This window comes from Coptis chinensis, chromosome 9 (assembly GCF_015680905.1).
Source record: "Coptis chinensis isolate HL-2020 chromosome 9, ASM1568090v1, whole genome shotgun sequence".
NCBI classification, from domain to species: Eukaryota; Viridiplantae; Streptophyta; class Magnoliopsida; order Ranunculales; family Ranunculaceae; genus Coptis; species Coptis chinensis.
This window is the reverse complement of record NC_141464.1, coordinates 82154338-82172470: the sequence shown is the minus strand read 5'-3', so window position 1 is coordinate 82172470 and position 18133 is coordinate 82154338. Positions and strand designations below refer to the sequence as shown.

Genomic DNA, 18133 nt, shown 5'->3' with positions numbered 1-18133 from the left:
ATAATTTTTTTGGACGATCGTGGGCTTGGAAAATGGCCCATGCCAGGAAAGTAATGGGCCCAAATGTTGAATTTGGGCTTATTGCGTATTTCTTGGCCGAGTCATGGACATGGGTTGGGTACTTGGGTAAGTAGATCTAAATTTGTTCCACACTCTTTTTGTCATGGACAAATACATAACCGATGGTGTCTCATTATGCGCTACTTGGAGTTCTTGGTTGTATTAGGGGTGGAACTCAGGTGGGTTGGGTCGGGTTGAGCATAACTCGAATTTAATCTGAGTTTCAAATGTTTCAACCTCGAGTTTGAAACCAAGTCTTAGTCGGTTCTTAAATTTTCAAGCCAAGTCCGACTAATTTGGGTTGGATTGGGTTATGTTGGGTTGGTCAAATTTTTCGGATTTTTTTAGAAATTATGAGATAAAAAATATCAAAATTGAAATATTTTAATGAAATCAAAGAGATTTGATTGTTTAAAAGGAAAACTAATTTTGTTAATTACATTATTCTTTTTAAAATAGAGATTCTCAACCTTAATTTTTACAAAAATATAAGGAATAATGAAATATATACGTATATATATGCCCACGAGTTCAGGTTTTTCGATTTTTTTATATTCTAATCCGAGCCCAATCCAAAACCGAGTCGGATTTTGATTTTACAAAACCAAATCCGGACCACGGATCTGACCAACAAAAATCGGATTTTAGTCTATGGAGCTAACCCGACCCAAGTTCCACTCCTATAAATACCTTATGACTACACTAAAAACAGTAAAATCATGGTTCCTTGGATATATTTATATATCAGAAATAAAATGTACAAAAAAAATTAAAGTAAAAAATAAAAACTAGAGTTGAATAGAAAAAGACAAGTCGAAATTTAGAAGAAAGAAGATGATGCAAAAAGACTATCAAAAACCTTATCGTATCAACTGAAAAGTGGAGAAACAGCCACATCAGCATAACTTACAAATAAGTTCCTTTTTTCCCACCACCCAAAAAAAACTCTCCTCTCCATTACTAGCCCACTCCTCAAAAAAACTTCCCACACTCTTCATTCTTCAAAAGGTACTCTCTTTTTCACTTCCTTTATTACTTGCTCAAGTTAACTAGCTTAGTTTCTTTACTTTCTTGTCAAAATAGTGTAAAGTTTGGTTTTTTAATCATACCCCAAGGAAGAAAAACAAGTATTGGATGAATTGACAACTTGGGTAATTGAGTTTATTGGATAAAGAATTTAGACACTTGAGCTTTTTGCATTTTTTGATATTTTGAAGGAGAGCTAGTGGATAGAGAAGTTATTTTAGTTAATGCTGAGTTAAAGAATTATGTCTTCAATGGCTTCACTAGCTAGTCTAGGAAGTGTAGTGAGAGTGAATTCATGTGGTTATTTTGAAGGTAATAATAATTGTAATAAGTTATTAGTGCCAAGGAATTCGGCATTTAAAGGATGTATTACTAGTTTTGGTTATGGTTTGGTTAGGAATAGATGGAATTGTGTATCGGTTTGTAAATGTATGGTTACTACTGATTTGATTACGGAGAAGGGGAATTCGGTATCGTTGGATACTACATTCAGAGGTAATAAAGATGATGATGGTGATCTTGTACTTAAACCGGCTCCTAGACCTGTTTTGAAACTTAAGAGTGAACAACCAATTGTTAATATGAATCCCAAGGTTTGGACACCAATGAAACTTGATGGGGAAACGGTTATTGAGAAGACGGAGAATGTGGAGGAAAGAAATAAGGTGATTGAGTCATTAGGAGAGGTTTTGGAGAAGGCAGAAAAATTGGAAAATGCCGCGCCTAAAAAACTGGAGATAAGTAAAAATGGTGAAGTTGGTAGTAAACCAGGATCTAATAGACGACCTCTTGCGAGAACGACTAAAACTGTGAATACAGGGGCAACTCAGAAGTCTAAGACTTTGAAGAGCGTGTGGCGGAAAGGTAATCCTGTTGCAAGTGTGCAAAAGGTTGTTAAGGAACCTCTTAAGGCTATCAAGACTGAGAATGAGATTGAGAAAGAGAATGTCAATGAAGAGCAAGTTGAGAAAGTAGACACTCGACCTCATGCCCCTCTTAGACCACCTCAACCCCCTCCAAAAGTTCAACCAACATTGCTCGCAAGGCCTGCGGTAGCTCCAGCTCCCCCACCCATAAAAAGGGCTGTTATCTTGAAAGACATTGGAGCAGCTCCGCGGCCGCCAGTTGATGATGGTGCAGGACCGAGTTTAAAGTCCAAAGAGCGGAAGCCAATCCTGATTGACAAGTTTGCATCCAAGAAAACGGTGGTTGATCCTTTGATTGCTCGAGCAGTTATACCCCCTCCAAAACCAATTAAGAATCCTGCCTTTTCAAAGTTTAAAGATGACTATCGTAAGAAACCTGGTGCTTCTGGCGGTCTACGAAGACGTTCAGCTGCTGATATCCCTGATGAAGATTCTTCTGAACTCAATGTTTCGATTCCTGGTGCTGCAAAGGCTAGGAAAGGGAGAAAATGGAGTAAAGCAAGTCGGAGAGCTGCAAGGCTCCAGGCAGCTAAGGATGCAGCTCCTGTTAGAGTAGATATACTTGAGGTGGATGAAGAAGGGATGTTGACCGAGGAATTGGCTTACAATTTGGCCATCAGTGAAGGTGAAATTCTTGGTTACCTATACTCTAAAGGGATCAAGCCTGATGGTGTTCAGACTTTGGACAGAGACATGGTCAAGATGGTCTGTGCAGAGTATGAGGTAGAAGTAATAGATGCTGTCTCTGTCAGAGTTGAAGAGATGGCAAAGAAAAAGCAAATTTTCGACGAGGAAGACCTGGACAAGTTAGAAGCAAGACCTCCTGTTCTTACCATAATGGGTCATGTGGACCATGGGAAAGTAAGTACCAAAACTGCCAAATCAATGTCTCTTTTCTGTTGGTGGTTATCAATGTTCACTGATGATGTCCCATCAGAACTTGCTAATATGTGATGTTTCCACTTGACAGACAACTCTATTGGATTATATACGTAAAAGCAAGGTAACATTTCTCTGCGGCACTTTATTTTGTGCAATTCTCTCATATTTCAGTAGAGAAATAATTTTAAAATATGAAAATTACTGAACTAGGTAACTTATTTAGTGATGGTCCCAGTCTCACTTCATTAGGATTGAATTACAAAAATCATGGTCTATTTACTCTTTCAGGAATATAATTCTGCTCTGTAAAAGAAAATGGACTGTTGTGTAACAGGTAACTGCATCCGAAGCTGGTGGAATAACACAAGGAATCGGAGCTTATAAAGTTCTTGTTCCTGTTGACGGCAAGCCACAATCATGTGTTTTCCTGGATACACCTGGCCATGAGGTAATCAATGCAGTTTCTTTTGTAGTTCTAAAAGTAGGTTTCTGGTACTATTCCTCGTTTTGTGCGATTTGTAATTTGGGAGGAAAGAAATGTTTGTCTTTATACTTCTAGCACTCGTATTACCTTTTTCAAATTATAAAATAAAGGTAGTAATGCAGTCTCTGATATGAGCTATGCCCTGGTTTGTGATTTTATTATGATGAAAATTCCATTTTAGGCATTTGGGGCAATGAGAGCACGTGGAGCAAGGGTGACGGACATTGCTATCATTGTGGTGGCCGCTGATGATGGTGTCCGTCCTCAGACAAATGAGGCAATAGCTCATGCTAAAGCAGCTGGGGTGCCAATCGTGGTGGCAATAAATAAGGTAAACTATTTAGTGTACTTATTCAGTAATGGCTAAACATGAGAAATTCTTATATTTTTTTTGCTATTTTTTGTTTTTCAGATAGATAAAGATGGAGCAAGCCCGGAAAGAGTTATGCAAGAACTTTCTTCAATTGGACTTATGCCTGAAGAATGGGGTGGCGACGTCCCAATGGTTCAGGTTAATTTCCTGAGTCTCAGAACTGTTAACTTATCCACTTTATACTGGCTACTAATACATAAGTTAATTGCTCCATCAGATCAGTGCTCTTAAAGGGCAGCACGTGGATGACCTGTTGGAAACTGTCATGCTTGTTGCAGAGGTATACGTGGTGTTTCTATTTTGAGTCTTCTATTTAGTTATTTCTGATAACATTTGTTCAAATATGTGTTTATTCTTCTTTTCTTAAACTGAGATTGCAAGTCAATTACAATTTTATTTCTTACCTATAAAATGAGTGAAGCAAAACAGCTTTGTTTAAGTACCCCACATGTTCAATTGACAAATTGCAAGTGCATAATTGGCAATAATGTGTTCTAAAGCTGTAATTTTACTTTTTTTTTTGTGTGGAAAATACACATCCTAAGGTGATTTGCTCACAGTTTTAGTGCTGAAAACCATCCATACAAAATTTACACCTGATGTTTCATCACATTTTAACAATTCAGCTTTAATATTATGCGGCAGTCAATATGTTGGAAGTCTTAAAGTAAAAATCTCTTCTCATCTATGATCTTTACCAACTCTCATTATTTCATTAGAATTGGGAAATGTTTTGCACCAAAAATTATCTCTATACTTGTATCGACGTTTTCCATTAGACATGTATAACACATGATTTTCACACTCACAAAATTTATTTAGGATGGCAATTTTAATATTTTTAGTATTCGTTAATGTATTGGAGATATGTTTATTAATTTAACTTATAACAGTATTTATTTATTTTAATGCGTAGTTGCAAGAATTGAAGGCCAATCCTCATAGAAATGCAAAGGGCACCGTTATTGAAGCCGGACTTGACAAATCAAAAGGACCTATCTCTACATTCATTGTGCAAAATGGCACCCTTAAAAGAGGGGACGTAGTAGTTTGTGGTGGAGCATTCGGGAAGGTCGGTTAATGCGTTACTGTTGTTATTGTAGCTATTTAGAACCCAGATGAATAAACTTAAAATGCTGCAAACATCGGTGCATTTCTGTTTGCAACATCTAATGGACTAAGTCTGATAGTGACCAATGTGCAGGTGCGAGCCTTATTTGATGATGTTGGAACTCGTGTTAATGAAGCTGGTCCGTCTTCAGCTGTCCAGGTTCTTAGTTCTATTCCTTGTGTTTCCTCTTCCAAAATATTTTCTGACCAATATTTAAATATATTTTGTCAGAGTACTGAATTTGTCATATTGCTTGTATAAGGATTGCAACATCATAAGTTGGAAATAAAAAGTTGCTGAATGTATTTCTTTAGTCTTTTCTATTAGAAAATGCAACTCTAAAGTTATAATTTTCTATTTGCATTTCTAAATGCAAATTCCATATACTCTATCTGTCAAACAATTACATATGGTAGAAATGACCTAACTTTGGCATCTATAAGATAAACAATGTATCTCTTCGGTGGCCGAACTTTTATATTGCAGTGTCAATTATAGGTACAGAAAAAACTATCTTCTGTAAATGGTCAAACAAAGATGCATCCAACTGTGTAAAGTGCATGCATTTGTATAGTAGTACTTTACGCTCATGAAGGGGTTACTTCATAGATTTCACCAGTTCTTTTCCTTATAATTGGTATGTGAGTGATTTTGCTAAATGATTTCTAAAGCAAATTGATCTGAGGGCTCTCATCGCATGGTATGTTAGTATGATTACAATATCTCAATTTTGCCCTTAGTGCTTATTGGCATCTTTTTATGTCGTGTAGTACATCAGAAAATCTGCAATTCTAGCGTAACTGAAGAGCATGTCCATGGGAATGATGTGCCCAGATATAAAATCTTCAAGAAACTTAAGATCGAATGTCTGGAAGGATGAAAAAGTGGAATAACAAACAATTATTTTATCAACTTTCAGAAACCTAATTTTTTATTGGGGTGAAAGTGTGCACATTCCATATTATTCTACATTAATCATTCTACTCTAAATAAATGGTTCAGTTGATACCTGCTAATTGTTGCTCACATCGATGTTGCAGGTCATTGGTTTAAACAATGTTCCTGTTGCTGGTGATGAATTTGAGGTGGTTGACTCCCTTGATGTTGCACGTGAAAAGGCAGAGTCACGTGCAGAGTCATTACGGGATGAAAGAATATCAGCAAAGGCTGGGGATGGGAAAATTACGCTTTCTTCTTTAGCGTCAGCGGTGTCAGCAGGAAAGCAGGCTGGAATAGATTTACACCAGCTGAATATTGTTATGAAAGTTGATTTACAGGTATCCTAATGGTTCGAGATAAGTTTATTAACACCCCCTCTCTCTCTCTCACACACACACGCACACACAAATGGATGCATTAGCCCATTCTATTACTGTTGGGAGCTCAGTTATATTGGGTGTCAGTGTGTCACGCCCGTTTGCTCTGGTCCGGTCCGAAAAGTGGTAGTCACCCAGCTCGGGGTGCAATTTGGGACAACTCTCAGGTTTCGGTCTAATCCAACCGAGAAGTCTTTTTCCCTAATACGACCCAATACGAAGTCTGGCTTCACATGCCTGGACTGACTCTGATCAACAGAACGGATTGCATACCCCACACGATTCTGTTCAAAGCAAAAAAATTGGTAATTTGAGGGAGACAGGACCAATGAAACAGAAAACCATGGAGTCCTGTACTCCTGTCTCATCTTGTTTTTTGTCCGTTTGTGCACCTTTGGTTAGGAGGTTAGGTCTGTTCCGAAGATGAACTATGTTAACTTTCTTCTATAAGTAACCGAGAGTTCCTGATCAATTTCAGGGATCGATAGAGGCCATAAGACAAGCCCTTAATGTGCTCCCGCAAGATAATGTCACTCTAAAGTTCTTGCTGCAAGCCACTGGGGATGTGAGCACAAGTGATATTGATCTTGCTGTTGCTAGTAAGGCTATTATATTAGGCTTCAATGTCAGAGCACCAGGTTCAGTCAAAAGTTATGCAGATCAAAAGGACGTTGAAATTCGGCTTTACAAAGTCATCTATGAACTAATAGATGATGTGCGAAATGCAATGGAAGGACTTCTAGTGCCTGTTGAGGTGAGCTTTTTGAATCTAATAGCCCCTATTTTATTTTCCTTTCCTCATATATGATTGTTGGATGCTAGGGTGCTTGCAAGGTAGACTCTATCTGTTTTTGGTCCATCAGACAAACTCCAGTCTTCTCCTAAAACACCAATAATTAGTAAAATCAAGTTCCAACAGCTCCTATATCCGCATTCTTCTATCTGCATTTCACTATCCCCGCATATTTGCATTCATATATTCTGCCATTTATTCAGTATGCAGTAGCCTTCATGCTTTCCAGACACCCTTCCTACTGGCTCCCAGCTGTGAGTCCCTCATCTCAAATACAAGTGTTTGGCTTCCTCTTCAGACACCACTCGACCTGGCATCCTATGCTTATAATAGTTGGAGATCACTCCCTCATCCCTTCCCACTGTAGAATGAGTATATTGAGATCACTCCCTCATCCCTTCCTACTGGCTCCCAGCTGTGTGAGTCCCTCATCTCAAATACAAGTGTTTGGCTTCCTCTTCAGACGCCACTCGATCTGGCATCCTATGCTGATAATAGTTGGAGATCACTCCCTCATCCCTTCCCACTGTAGAATGAGTATATTAAGATGCAGCACACCAACCGTTGGATTTGGCCTAAGTGTGGTGGAATTTGTGTCCCATCAATGATTGAATCAGATCAAGATATCTTCATATCTCAATATATGAGTGGAAGATCATTTTGGCTAAAACAAAAGAACAAAAATAATGAAATGAGCTGTTTCTCATCTTCTCTAAACATGAAGTGGTTGCGGTTTTATGGCTTGAACCTTGAATTTCAAATAGAGTACTAGGTTGTAACTGCTGCATTGTACCTGTAAACACCCCCTCTTTTATGCTACACCTCCACAATTTTGAATTACAAGTACTTTCAGCTGATATATACCATCTCGTCACTTTTTAGGAACAAATACCAATTGGATCAGCAGTAGTTCGTGCGGTATTCAGCAGTGGCAGTGGTCGTGTTGCTGGATGCATGGTGACAGAAGGAAAAGTTGTGAAAGGCTGTGGACTTAAAGTTGTTCGAAATGGAAAAACTGTATATGTTGGTGTTCTTGATTCTCTGAGACGAGTGAAGGAGATGGTGAAAGAGGTATGCCTTGAAAGTTAGATTTTACTCCTGTCTTGGAAAACTGCAGTAAGCCTGTGGTTAAAATGAAGTTCTAGGATTTCAGAAAGATTGATACATTTTCAGAAAAGACAAGTTGATCTTAGTTTTTCTTTGAACTGACACATTTTACTAAATTTATACTTTGATGATTGTTCAGAAACATAATTTTCGTCTGACTTGAACTGGAAGCATATTTAGGCTTGCTAGGATCTATACTTTTCTTATTCCCATAAGCTAATCACCCACTATTATCAGGTTAGTGCCGGACTGGAATGTGGTATGGGGATGGATGATTATGTTGATTGGGAAAGTGGGGACGTTATCGAGGCCTTTACAACAGTGCAGAAGCAGAGGACACTTGAAGAGGCATCATCTTCAATGGCAGCAGCAATAGCAGGAACTGGGTTTGGGCGGTGAAAGTGGTAAGCTGATGCAGATCTTTAACCAGCCAATGTTCTACACGATGGAAGCCTACTGTGCTTTACTTCCCTCGTACAGGTTCCATTCTGGGAAAATGTTTAATCGGTACACGTCTTCCCTATACACTGAATACTTGATTCCGAGAATCTGAGATAATGCTGATTTTTTCCAATTGTTGTATGCGATGCTGTATATAGTTGGGCAAAAATGTCATCCTTTTGTTGTAAAGAAAAGAGATCATCCGAATTACTGAAAAAAACGTAGTCATCCATCTGTAACAGCTACAAGGACAGTCGAAAAAGCAATTTCGAAAATATTCTTTTGATGTTGTAAATGAATGTATAATTGTCTGAAAATGCAACATTTCACATATTACAGCTTTCTGAGTTCTCACTACTGGTTACAACATACTCATCACAGCTACTTTACTTGCAGAATATTTCCGAGGCAATTGAATTGGTTAACTAGTTTTAATGATTTACAATTATGTTTGAAATTGATCATGTTTCACTTGTAAACTATTTTGATGAGTTCGTGCCTTCATTGCTGAAATGTGTTGGGGAGTTCCAAGAAAAGAGTCGACCTGTTTCAGACTCCACCAAATGTAGGGATCCACTTCATCAACTTGGTTGTGATTAATGTAAGTAAAGTCACATTATCTCATACATCAAGGAGTCAGGTGACAACGTACACACAGTTTGTGAAATTCGGACTTTAACTTGATACAGAAGAAAATTCGGCCTGAACTACCTGTAAACTAAATTCAAGGAATTCAGTTTGATTATTTTAGCTTAAAAGATAGCAGGGCAGAAAGTGATGCTGTATTCTAAGTTCTGACTCTACTGTAGATGACCACTGTAGATGACCACTGTCTCACAGATAGAGAAACACACATACACCCACACGTGAAATGTTCCTCTTGCCTACCCAAGACAAAAATAGTTCTAGTGTTACCGTTCTTTCTAACGGTACTAACAAGAAAAACTCTTAGCTCCTTCACTCAATGCCTTAACTGGAGTCCATGTAAGCAATAACATTTTTAAATAAAAGAGTGTCCTGTTTTAACCAAACATCCAGGCAAAGGGGTGTCCTGTTTCAACCGAACACACAGGCATAGGGAAACTGAAGGTGTATGAAACAATGTGCATGAAGTATAACTATACAGACATATGCACGAACCATATTACATTTTTCTTATTCACGACAAACACTAACACTCTAACAAGGAATATAACCAACGTTCAAAAGAAAACAACCAAAAGCAACAAACTTTTAAGAGGGGTAACTAGTATTTACCCCACCCCACCCCACCCCACCCTACCCCACCCCACCCACTAGATGAGCCAATTAGTATTCTAGATGGGTCTCCAGGGCCGTCCCTGAGTTTTCAATGGTCCTGTGCAAACGGCAAAATGTGGCCCTCTTCCAGTCTTCCATCAACAGAAATTGGATCATCGAAATATATTTCCTTCTCGCATTTTTGGCTGCAAAATTATCAAGAAGCTTTCAAAGTTAATTTTATTTAAAAATTCATTTTCAATAGATATTAACCCCTAGCCCATTTAGACTTTCTTGTGACATAGTCGATCTAAGGTATGATTTCAATAATTTTAATTTTAAAAACTTTTTTCTTGCTTTTCAAAAATGCAATGAATGGAACAATCAACAAAATTCTATAAGTATGAATGCATTAGGAAACAATCATGTCGTTTCAAGAAATCAAGTTAGGTGAATAATATTAGACTAGATTACTTTGGAATTAATTTGAGTTATTAATAAAAAAATATTTAAGAAAAGGAAAAAATTGATTTTAATTCTAATTTATTTGAAAAATAATCAAAATTTAGGTGAATAAGTAATTGAGATTGATCGTCAAATGAAAATTAATACAAATCCACAATTGTAAAGAAAGAAATTATTGAGAATGAGAGGATACTAGATGGTCATAAGGTGAAAAATTTTTTTTTACTATTTCTTTTTGTATTTGACATAATTGATGACAACTCAATGCAATTAATTGGAGTGATTTTTAAAAAAAAAGTGTCCTGTTTTAACCAAACATTAGGAAGTTTCAACCGAACACACAGGCATAGGGAAACTGAAGGTCAATGAAAAAATGTGCATGAAGTATTAATATCAGACATTGTTATATTACATTTTTCTTATTCACGACAAACACTAACACTCTAACAAGGAATATAACCAACGTTCAAAAGAAAAAAAAGCAAATTAACGGTTTTTAATCGGGGTAACTTTATTTATGAAATAAGTATTTTCCACTAAAACTAGTTTTATGGGGCCAATTATATCTAGATGGGTCTCCACCCAAATACACTGAAAAAAAACACAAGGTCAACCCAATTTGACTTTTTTTTACCCCGTGAAATAACAATTTTTTTTAATGTAACTTGGTAAGCAAGTAGTTTTATCCAAAAAAAAAATAAAATAAATGGTGAGCAAGTAGGGACAAAGAATAAGCTAAATCTCTAGTACTTGTGCACAGCCTATAAACTGTTAAAAGACTTGCTGGTGTTAGTTTATATTCTAAACCATACAAATTTCTTTTGTATCTTGTGTGTTATACTTTTCTCCTTGTTTGAGAGAGAGAGAGAGAGAGGATGGACTGGAAGACAGAATTGATGAACATTTGGGAACTGGTAAGGTCATGGGAGATACTTAAGGAGACTGTATTTCAAAAGCTCATCACCTACTATCTTCCACCAACTTCTTCTCTTCTACAATTCAAGGATTTATCTGGTCTCTATGTCATCGTCACTGGCTCTACCAGTGGTATTGGACTTCACACAGCCAAGTAATTATTACTTCTTACCTGTCCTACAGTCAATTTGTTCATTGTGTGTAATGCTTATAAGGATTGAGATATTCATATTAGCTGATCATGGATTCATGGTGCATATGGTTACTCAAAAGCCGACATACACTGACCATACATCTAATCAATATGTTGAGTTTTTCGTCTTGAGCCTAAGAAAAGGCTGTATAAATGAACTTGACTTGAGTGTTGGTGTCAGATATTTAGCATTGAACCTATGAAGAAGTGGTAAATTATTGAAAATCATTTGAATATTTAGGTGAGGTATCATAGATAAAAAAGGCTTAGATACTAATAGGACGATGACAAAGAGATTAATAGGACAAAAAACGGATGTATATACTGGTAATGTAATCATAGATCAGAAACATTTAGAATATCTCCGCTTTAATTCTTTCGGTCTTCTTATATTTCCTGTACTAAATTGTTGGAGTGCTCCTCTGACCTCTGGCAAAGCAGATGATACAATGATAAACTTACAAGATGGTGTGAATGGCAGGGAATTCGCTATGGCTGGAGCCCATGTTGTCATGGCTTGCAGGAATGTCAAGGCTGCAAAAGAACTTGCATCTATATGGAAAGAAGAGGCACATAATGGAAGAGTCCTAAATATAGAGGTGATGTGCTCATTATACATACTTGTCCCATTTCGAGCAACTGTTATTACCTGTGTTATGGTAAAATTGACACAAGAATGATAAGAAGCAAAACTTTTATATAGGATAACACTCCCAGAAACACAGAATTTTTTACTCCCTTTGGAGGGAGTGCATTATGGTGCAACTCTTTGAAGATGTTACATTCTCCCTATTACTTCTCTTGTTAACAGAGGTTCTCTATGTGTAGGTTATGGAGTTGGATCTTATTTCCTTTTCATCTGTTCGAAGCTTTGCTGATCAATGGAAACAACGTGAAGTACCACTGCATATATTAATCAACAATGCAGGACTCTGTAATCTGGAAGGTATACCGGCCTGTAAAATGAGAGTTTAAGATGTACCCCCTAAAGAAATGCTGTTGTACATAATACAATAATTGAGGGATATCCGAATATTATGTCTGCGAGGCCGGTTGAGGCCATAAAAGGCACCAAAAATTATACTCAGATACCTCCCAAACCGAACGTGCATCAGGCTTGAAAATATGTGTTGCCATCCTTTCTAAATTTTTTGGTTTTCTTTTTAGATGGACAGAAGTTTACTTATGGTGGGATTGAACAACACATACATGTGAACCATGTTGCAACGGCACTACTTACTCTGCTACTTTTACCATCTTTACTCAGAACTCCTTCCTCACGCATAATCAATGTCAATTCTGTGGTAATTCCTTATTTCTTCTCTATCTAAATGTATTTTTTTATTATAAATTAGCTCTTTGTCCTATCCAATTCTCTTACTATTATCTTTAAAGTATGACGATTGATGACATGCATTTTTTATGTGGATAGAAACTTGAGCGATAGGATATCTTCTTCTATCTAATAAAAAAGAAAAGAGTGGGGAGACAAATTCCACGTGAAGTGAGACGTCGGCACATCCCCTAACTAAAGCCACTAAACAATGATAAAGTATAAGGGGTGAGTTAAAAAGTTTTTCTCATCTCATTTATTCTACACAAAAAAGTCAACAATGGGCCGAATCTTTATAGACCTGAAAATGTGAGCATGGGCTCATTTTTTAATTGCAGACTATAGGCAGCATACCCTAATTTCTATCTAATAAAATATAATGGTGTGGGTATACCCTAATTTATTTATATCTAATAAAATATAGTGGATAAGTTATTGGGCAAGAGTAGTGGATCCTCTACAACAAAATTTATTGGGTTGGGCTTTTTTTGGATCTAAAATATGAATTTAAATCCGGATTGGATGGTGGGTTTTGAAAAGAGTGGATAGCACGGGCAAGAAGCAATTATGATAGTGAAATCAAAAAAACAACAAAAAATCAACAAAAATTGTGAACACAATGGCGTTGGGCTTTCATTGGCGGGGGTGCATGTGTAATTTAAATTAGATTGGAAATGGACTTGAACCGGGTTTTGAAATTGCCATTGTCGTATGGTGTTCATTGCATACAACTGGTATTATGATAATACAGATAGGTGTGGCCCCCCACACCCACCTAAACACTATTAGATCCAACTTATGATTTCCAATGACTTATAGGCTAGGTGTGTTTAGTTTAATATTTGGCAGTGAAAGTATTGGATCATTTTCAAGTAAAAGAAAAATTGCTTAAATTTATTGGTAGGGGCAGTGGGCCGTGTGGTGTGTTCCGGACAGTTGTGGTGGGGGGCCGGGATGGAAACAGTGCCGTAGGCACAGGCAAAATACTAGTAAATAGTAATATTATATTATTATGATAGACATCATTTTATTTTGCAGATAAAATTTGAGGTTTTGCATCCTAGCTGGTTTTTCAGGAATATGCGCTGACCATTATTTTGCTTATGATTCCATTGTTTTTCTTGAAGGGTCATCATTGTGGAGTGGTTGAACCTCAGTATTGGAATAGCAAGATGGAAGATAAAAGATTCAACTGCGTAAGAGCCTATGGATCCAGCAAACTAGCACACGTACGTACAACCATATTTTTCCTTAATTACTGTTTTTTACAACCCAAAGGCAAAATGCAAATTGACAAAATCCTATTTATATACATTTCGAAGATGCCATTTGTCATTCATAATTGACAAAGTTTACGTTGAAAACCTAAAATTGACAAAGCTTTTGGCTTGTACAAACTATGTTTTTAAACAAAATCAATGAATATGTAAGTTTTTCAAAGACTGTTTGGCAGTGTGAAACTATCCATTTTTAAGTCAGGTTCCAATATGTTTATCTTGATATGTGTTTTTTACTTAACGTGGGTGTTCATTGTCAGGAACAAAAAAAAAACTTAACGTGGTGTTTTTATCCATGAAAGTGAAAAAAATAAAAATAATAAAAGCTATGTTTTTCCTATCTCTCTTTCTCCTCCTCCCTCTCTCTTTCGAATCTTATTAATGGAACTTTCTTATGTATTTTTTTTCTCTCCACCTTTTTATTTTCTCACATTAAAACTTTTTTTTTCTCCATAAAGTAGTGTTTAAATCTTCACATTATTAATCAAATTGGGATTTTTTTTTTTTTTTTTTTTTTGGGATGTTTTTTGTATAAATCAATTGAGTGCTTATGTATTCAATATTTAATTAGAGTTTTTTTTTTTTTCCCTTTTATTTGTTTATTAGTTTTTATTTGTTTTTAAGTTTTTATTTGCAAATTTTGTATATGATTTTTTTTTTTTTAGTTTTTCTTTTGTATGATATAAAAAATGAGTATATAGGTGTGAATGTCAACCAAACAGTAGCCAAGTAAAACATGTGATAGGATAAGAGGCAGACACACAAGTACTTCATCTCATGACTTGTATCACCTAATCATAGTTAAGTAATACAATATCTCTTGCAGCCAAACAGAGCCTTAACGTGGTGTTCATTGTCGAAAAAAAAAAAATTAACGTGGTGCACTACCTAGTGTTAATAGCTATCGTTTTTGGTTATGAACATGAAATTATTTTTTGGTTCCCTTTTATATGTACTTTGTAGATCATGTTCCTCAAGGTCCTTGCTAGCAAGCTCTCAGACCAGCATAAGGCTTCCATACAATGCATTGCAGTGCACCCAGGAGCAGTCTGCACTAACTTGGTTAGTTGTTGATGTTATCATAATAAGATGCTAATTGGGATAAGAAAATGTTTTGTTCTAGAGGACATTGCCTAATATTTCATATATACAGGCATATATATAGCATACCTAAATGTAGTATTTGCACTTCCATACACTCTGTAACTTTTTAGATTCTTAATACAATTTTGACTTACCGGCCACCAAAGAAACAAAAAAAATACTTATATATAATTCAGTATTTGATGTGTACTGTATATATATTTTTCAGAATGGTGGGACGAAGCAAAAATTATTTTTTATGTTCGATGCTGATCAAGGTAATCCGCTAGCTAATAATGAGATCATTTCCTTATTTTCCTCTAGTATTCAGCTTCAATTCGATTAATTTAATAGCGTGAAAATGACAAGGTAGCTGGCTACTAAGCATGCATGCTAACTTATTCTTCTGTCGCACATATAGACGAGAGTTTTCATTATAAATTTTAATCAAGCCGTTGGCTAATTATAAAAAATCCTCTTCTTTTTCTGCTCTCACTACAATAGTAGTGAAAATGAAATACTATCTTGTACTAAAATGTTTAATGCTTCTTTGAACAACAATAGGAGCAAGGAGTACAATATACTGTGCCACAAGTGATAGTGTGGCAGAGAATTTGATTAAGGGCTTTGCATATTACTCATGTAGTTGTAAACCCGGGAAGTTGTCACCACAAGCTGAGGACGTGGATACATGCTTAGAAGTTTGGCAAAAGACAATGGCAATTCTGGAACTAAAGGAAGATTATTTATCTGAAGTTTTGGACAGCTGATAATCAATTTGAAATAGTATATCTTTGGCAAATTAATCATGTACCTTATACGTAGAGAAGCCTCTTATTTGTATCATCAAAATTCCAGTAAATGAAATAGAAAGAGTATCATATCACACAAGATAAACTGCATATGGTTTTTGTTTTTCTGCTGTTGGATGCAGGGTCGACCCTCTATAAGATTTAGAGGGTCGTCCTGTTTGAAGAAACTGAAAGCATGGCCTTTCTTACATACTCGCGAAAACGCCTTTTCTTTTTCATGTCAATCTCAGAGTCACAGATTAATAAAAGATTTTGTAGATTTTATAGCTCAAGATTAGACACTCGATAGCAATGTTTAGAACATATCAAAAACTCTAAATAGTATGGAGAATGAATTAGGAACACCGAACACATGCTTATTACCAAAAGCAATGCATTAATGCATATATACCTGAAACATTAAACACCTATTACCAAAAGCAATAAATTATAGATGCATTAATGCATACTTGAAACATTAAACACCTATTACCAAAAGCAATACAGGCATATACTTGAAACATATTCTGCTCAGAGCTCTAGCTTAAACCCCAGCAGTGTTCATCCTGTTACTTGTGGGGGTGGGTTTTGCTTTTGTTTTGTGTACAACGAGTACTATGGCACGTTTTTTTTTTCATCTCGTAAGTGCCTCCTTTCTGACACATGGCAACGTAATTGGTTTTGCTACCCGAAAACTTGGGAAGCATGTTATCAGGATAGAACTCAAGGTGCCACTGAATCAACTATAGGGCAATGGACTGAATGGAGGCGAGAAGTGAATATAGCCACAAGTCGAATGGATCACTAGGCCACTGCATCAGGTAACTCCCATGAAAAGCAATGGACCAAGTTAGCCATCGATAACTCAAATGGATAGAGCCCAATTTACGTACATGGCTGGCAAGATCATCTACCCGACTCAAATAGAAGGAATTCAAAATGGTTGCCATTTAAAATCAGGTGCATTCTATTTTTGGAACCTAGAAGGCTTAAACGACGTTGGACTTTCTCAAGAACGTTTGGGCTTTTCAGTCTGCCCTGACCCATTCAATTGCTGAAGCAACCGTTGCATTGCCACCAAAAATAGATCCTTGGAAATATATACTCGTTTTCAGTCTGTCAAGGCTTGGTTAAAGCAATCAATGGAGGCAGTTTTGATTTGTCATGGAGTCTTTTGAGTACTTTTGAAGACTGGCTATGTATGACTTATTTGCTATCTATTTATAAAATATTCTTTTTGCTTAAAAAAAATACTAAAATTCTCCAAATAATTCCTAACCATGAACTAATATTGCAAGATCAAACTAATTTTATTTTTAAAATCAATTTTCACATAAATGATTTTGACTTAAACTGAGGCAGTTTTGATTTGTCATGGAGTATTTTGAGTACTTTTGAAGACTGCTATGTATGACTTATTTGTTATCTATTCATAAAATATCTTTTTTGCTAAACAAAACATACTAAAATTCTCCAAATAATTTCTAACCATGAACTAATATTGCAAGATCGAACTAATTTTATTTTTAAAATCAATTTTCACATAAATGATTTTGACTTAAATCTTTATGGAAGCAATGATACCAAACAACCAAATACAAAACAATTTTTTATTTAATGACTGGAACAAATATGGAAAGAGAAAATTACTAAAAAAGAAAAAAAATAAAAATAAGATAACTCATTTGAAGAAGAAAGCTCAACAATTTTTGTTTCTCATTCTTTAAACTAGTTTTTTTTTGTTTATGATTTAATTGATTATCTCATTTTAATTTGAGAATGAAATAATGATTTCTAAAATTCTCTACCAAAATACTAAACAAGTTTTTTTATACCCAAAAACAACTATGATAATAATAACCATAATAGATTATTTGTCCTATAATGCATTATCATAATGTTGCCAAACGCTCGATATGTGTGTATTCCTATTTGAGCTTCGAATAAGAATATAAAATAAAAAAGAAGAATTGTGCGACTGGAAAGCAAAAACCATGACCATGTGAGCAAATTCTACGTACACCAATCGCATGCAATGGTGTAATCTCCACACTTTTTCCAGCAACAATTACAGAATATGTTTCCTAATTTTGATATCAAAGCGTCTCCAACTCCTGCCAAGGTTCCAAATAGTGTATAAGGCACACGTACAGACTATATATGAAAATAAAAGTTCACCATAGCAGCCTCTCTCAACGTCCATTGCACGTTACATGCAAACACTTAATGCAATATGAAAATTGTCATTTTTCGTTCGATTAATTGTCATTTGCAAACCCAAGGTCCATTCCTCTTATAAAAATCCTCAAAACTTTAAA

The 18133-nt window shown here is 35.9% G+C and overlaps 2 protein-coding genes across 3 annotated transcripts; both read left to right on the top strand.

Annotated features, from left to right (window-relative positions):
• The first annotated feature begins 950 nt into the window (after positions 1 to 950).
• Positions 951 to 8850, top strand: FUG1 (Translation initiation factor 2, small GTP-binding protein). The gene is made up of 12 exons (XM_086581869.1): positions 951 to 2873; positions 2983 to 3015; positions 3229 to 3342; positions 3560 to 3709; positions 3791 to 3889; positions 3969 to 4031; positions 4668 to 4823; positions 4956 to 5021; positions 5903 to 6139; positions 6657 to 6932; positions 7854 to 8042; positions 8316 to 8850. The coding sequence occupies exons 1-12, from the start codon at positions 1329 to 1331 to the stop codon at positions 8475 to 8477; spliced, it is 3090 nt and encodes a 1029-aa protein (XP_086437995.1). The 5' UTR covers positions 951 to 1328; the 3' UTR covers positions 8478 to 8850.
• A 2141-nt stretch (positions 8851 to 10991) lies between these two features.
• On the top strand, positions 10992 to 15921 carry LOC147478716 (dehydrogenase/reductase SDR family member FEY-like). 2 transcript variants are annotated; one of them, XM_086583388.1, is made up of 8 exons: positions 10992 to 11292; positions 11813 to 11930; positions 12160 to 12277; positions 12499 to 12635; positions 13792 to 13893; positions 14905 to 15003; positions 15254 to 15302; positions 15589 to 15921. In XM_086583388.1, exons 1-8 carry the CDS (start codon positions 11099 to 11101, stop codon positions 15792 to 15794), a joined length of 1023 nt encoding a protein of 340 aa, XP_086439514.1. In that variant the 5' UTR covers positions 10992 to 11098; the 3' UTR covers positions 15795 to 15921. The 2 variants fall into 2 exon arrangements, with proteins under 2 accessions (XP_086439514.1, XP_086439515.1); XM_086583389.1 differs by lacking the exon at positions 14905 to 15003 and having other exon boundaries at positions 11020 to 11292.
• The last annotated feature ends 2212 nt before the right edge of the window (positions 15922 to 18133 follow it).

Bases quoted from the DNA above. Each gene is read 5' to 3' on its own strand.
- FUG1 (XM_086581869.1), top strand. From the start codon at position 1,329: ATGTCTTCAATGGCTTCACTAGCTAGTCTAGGAAGTGTAGTGAGAGTG. The intron at 4,824-4,955 runs GTCGGTTAATGC...ACCAATGTGCAG, and splicing joins GTGGTGGAGCATTCGGGAAG to GTGCGAGCCTTATTTGATGA. The intron at 5,022-5,902 runs GTTCTTAGTTCT...TCGATGTTGCAG, and splicing joins GTCCGTCTTCAGCTGTCCAG to GTCATTGGTTTAAACAATGT.
- LOC147478716 (XM_086583388.1), top strand. From the start codon at position 11,099: ATGGACTGGAAGACAGAATTGATGAACATTTGGGAACTGGTAAGGTCA. The intron at 12,278-12,498 runs GTATACCGGCCT...TTTTCTTTTTAG, and splicing joins AGGACTCTGTAATCTGGAAG to ATGGACAGAAGTTTACTTAT. The intron at 15,303-15,588 runs GTAATCCGCTAG...GAACAACAATAG, and splicing joins TATGTTCGATGCTGATCAAG to GAGCAAGGAGTACAATATAC.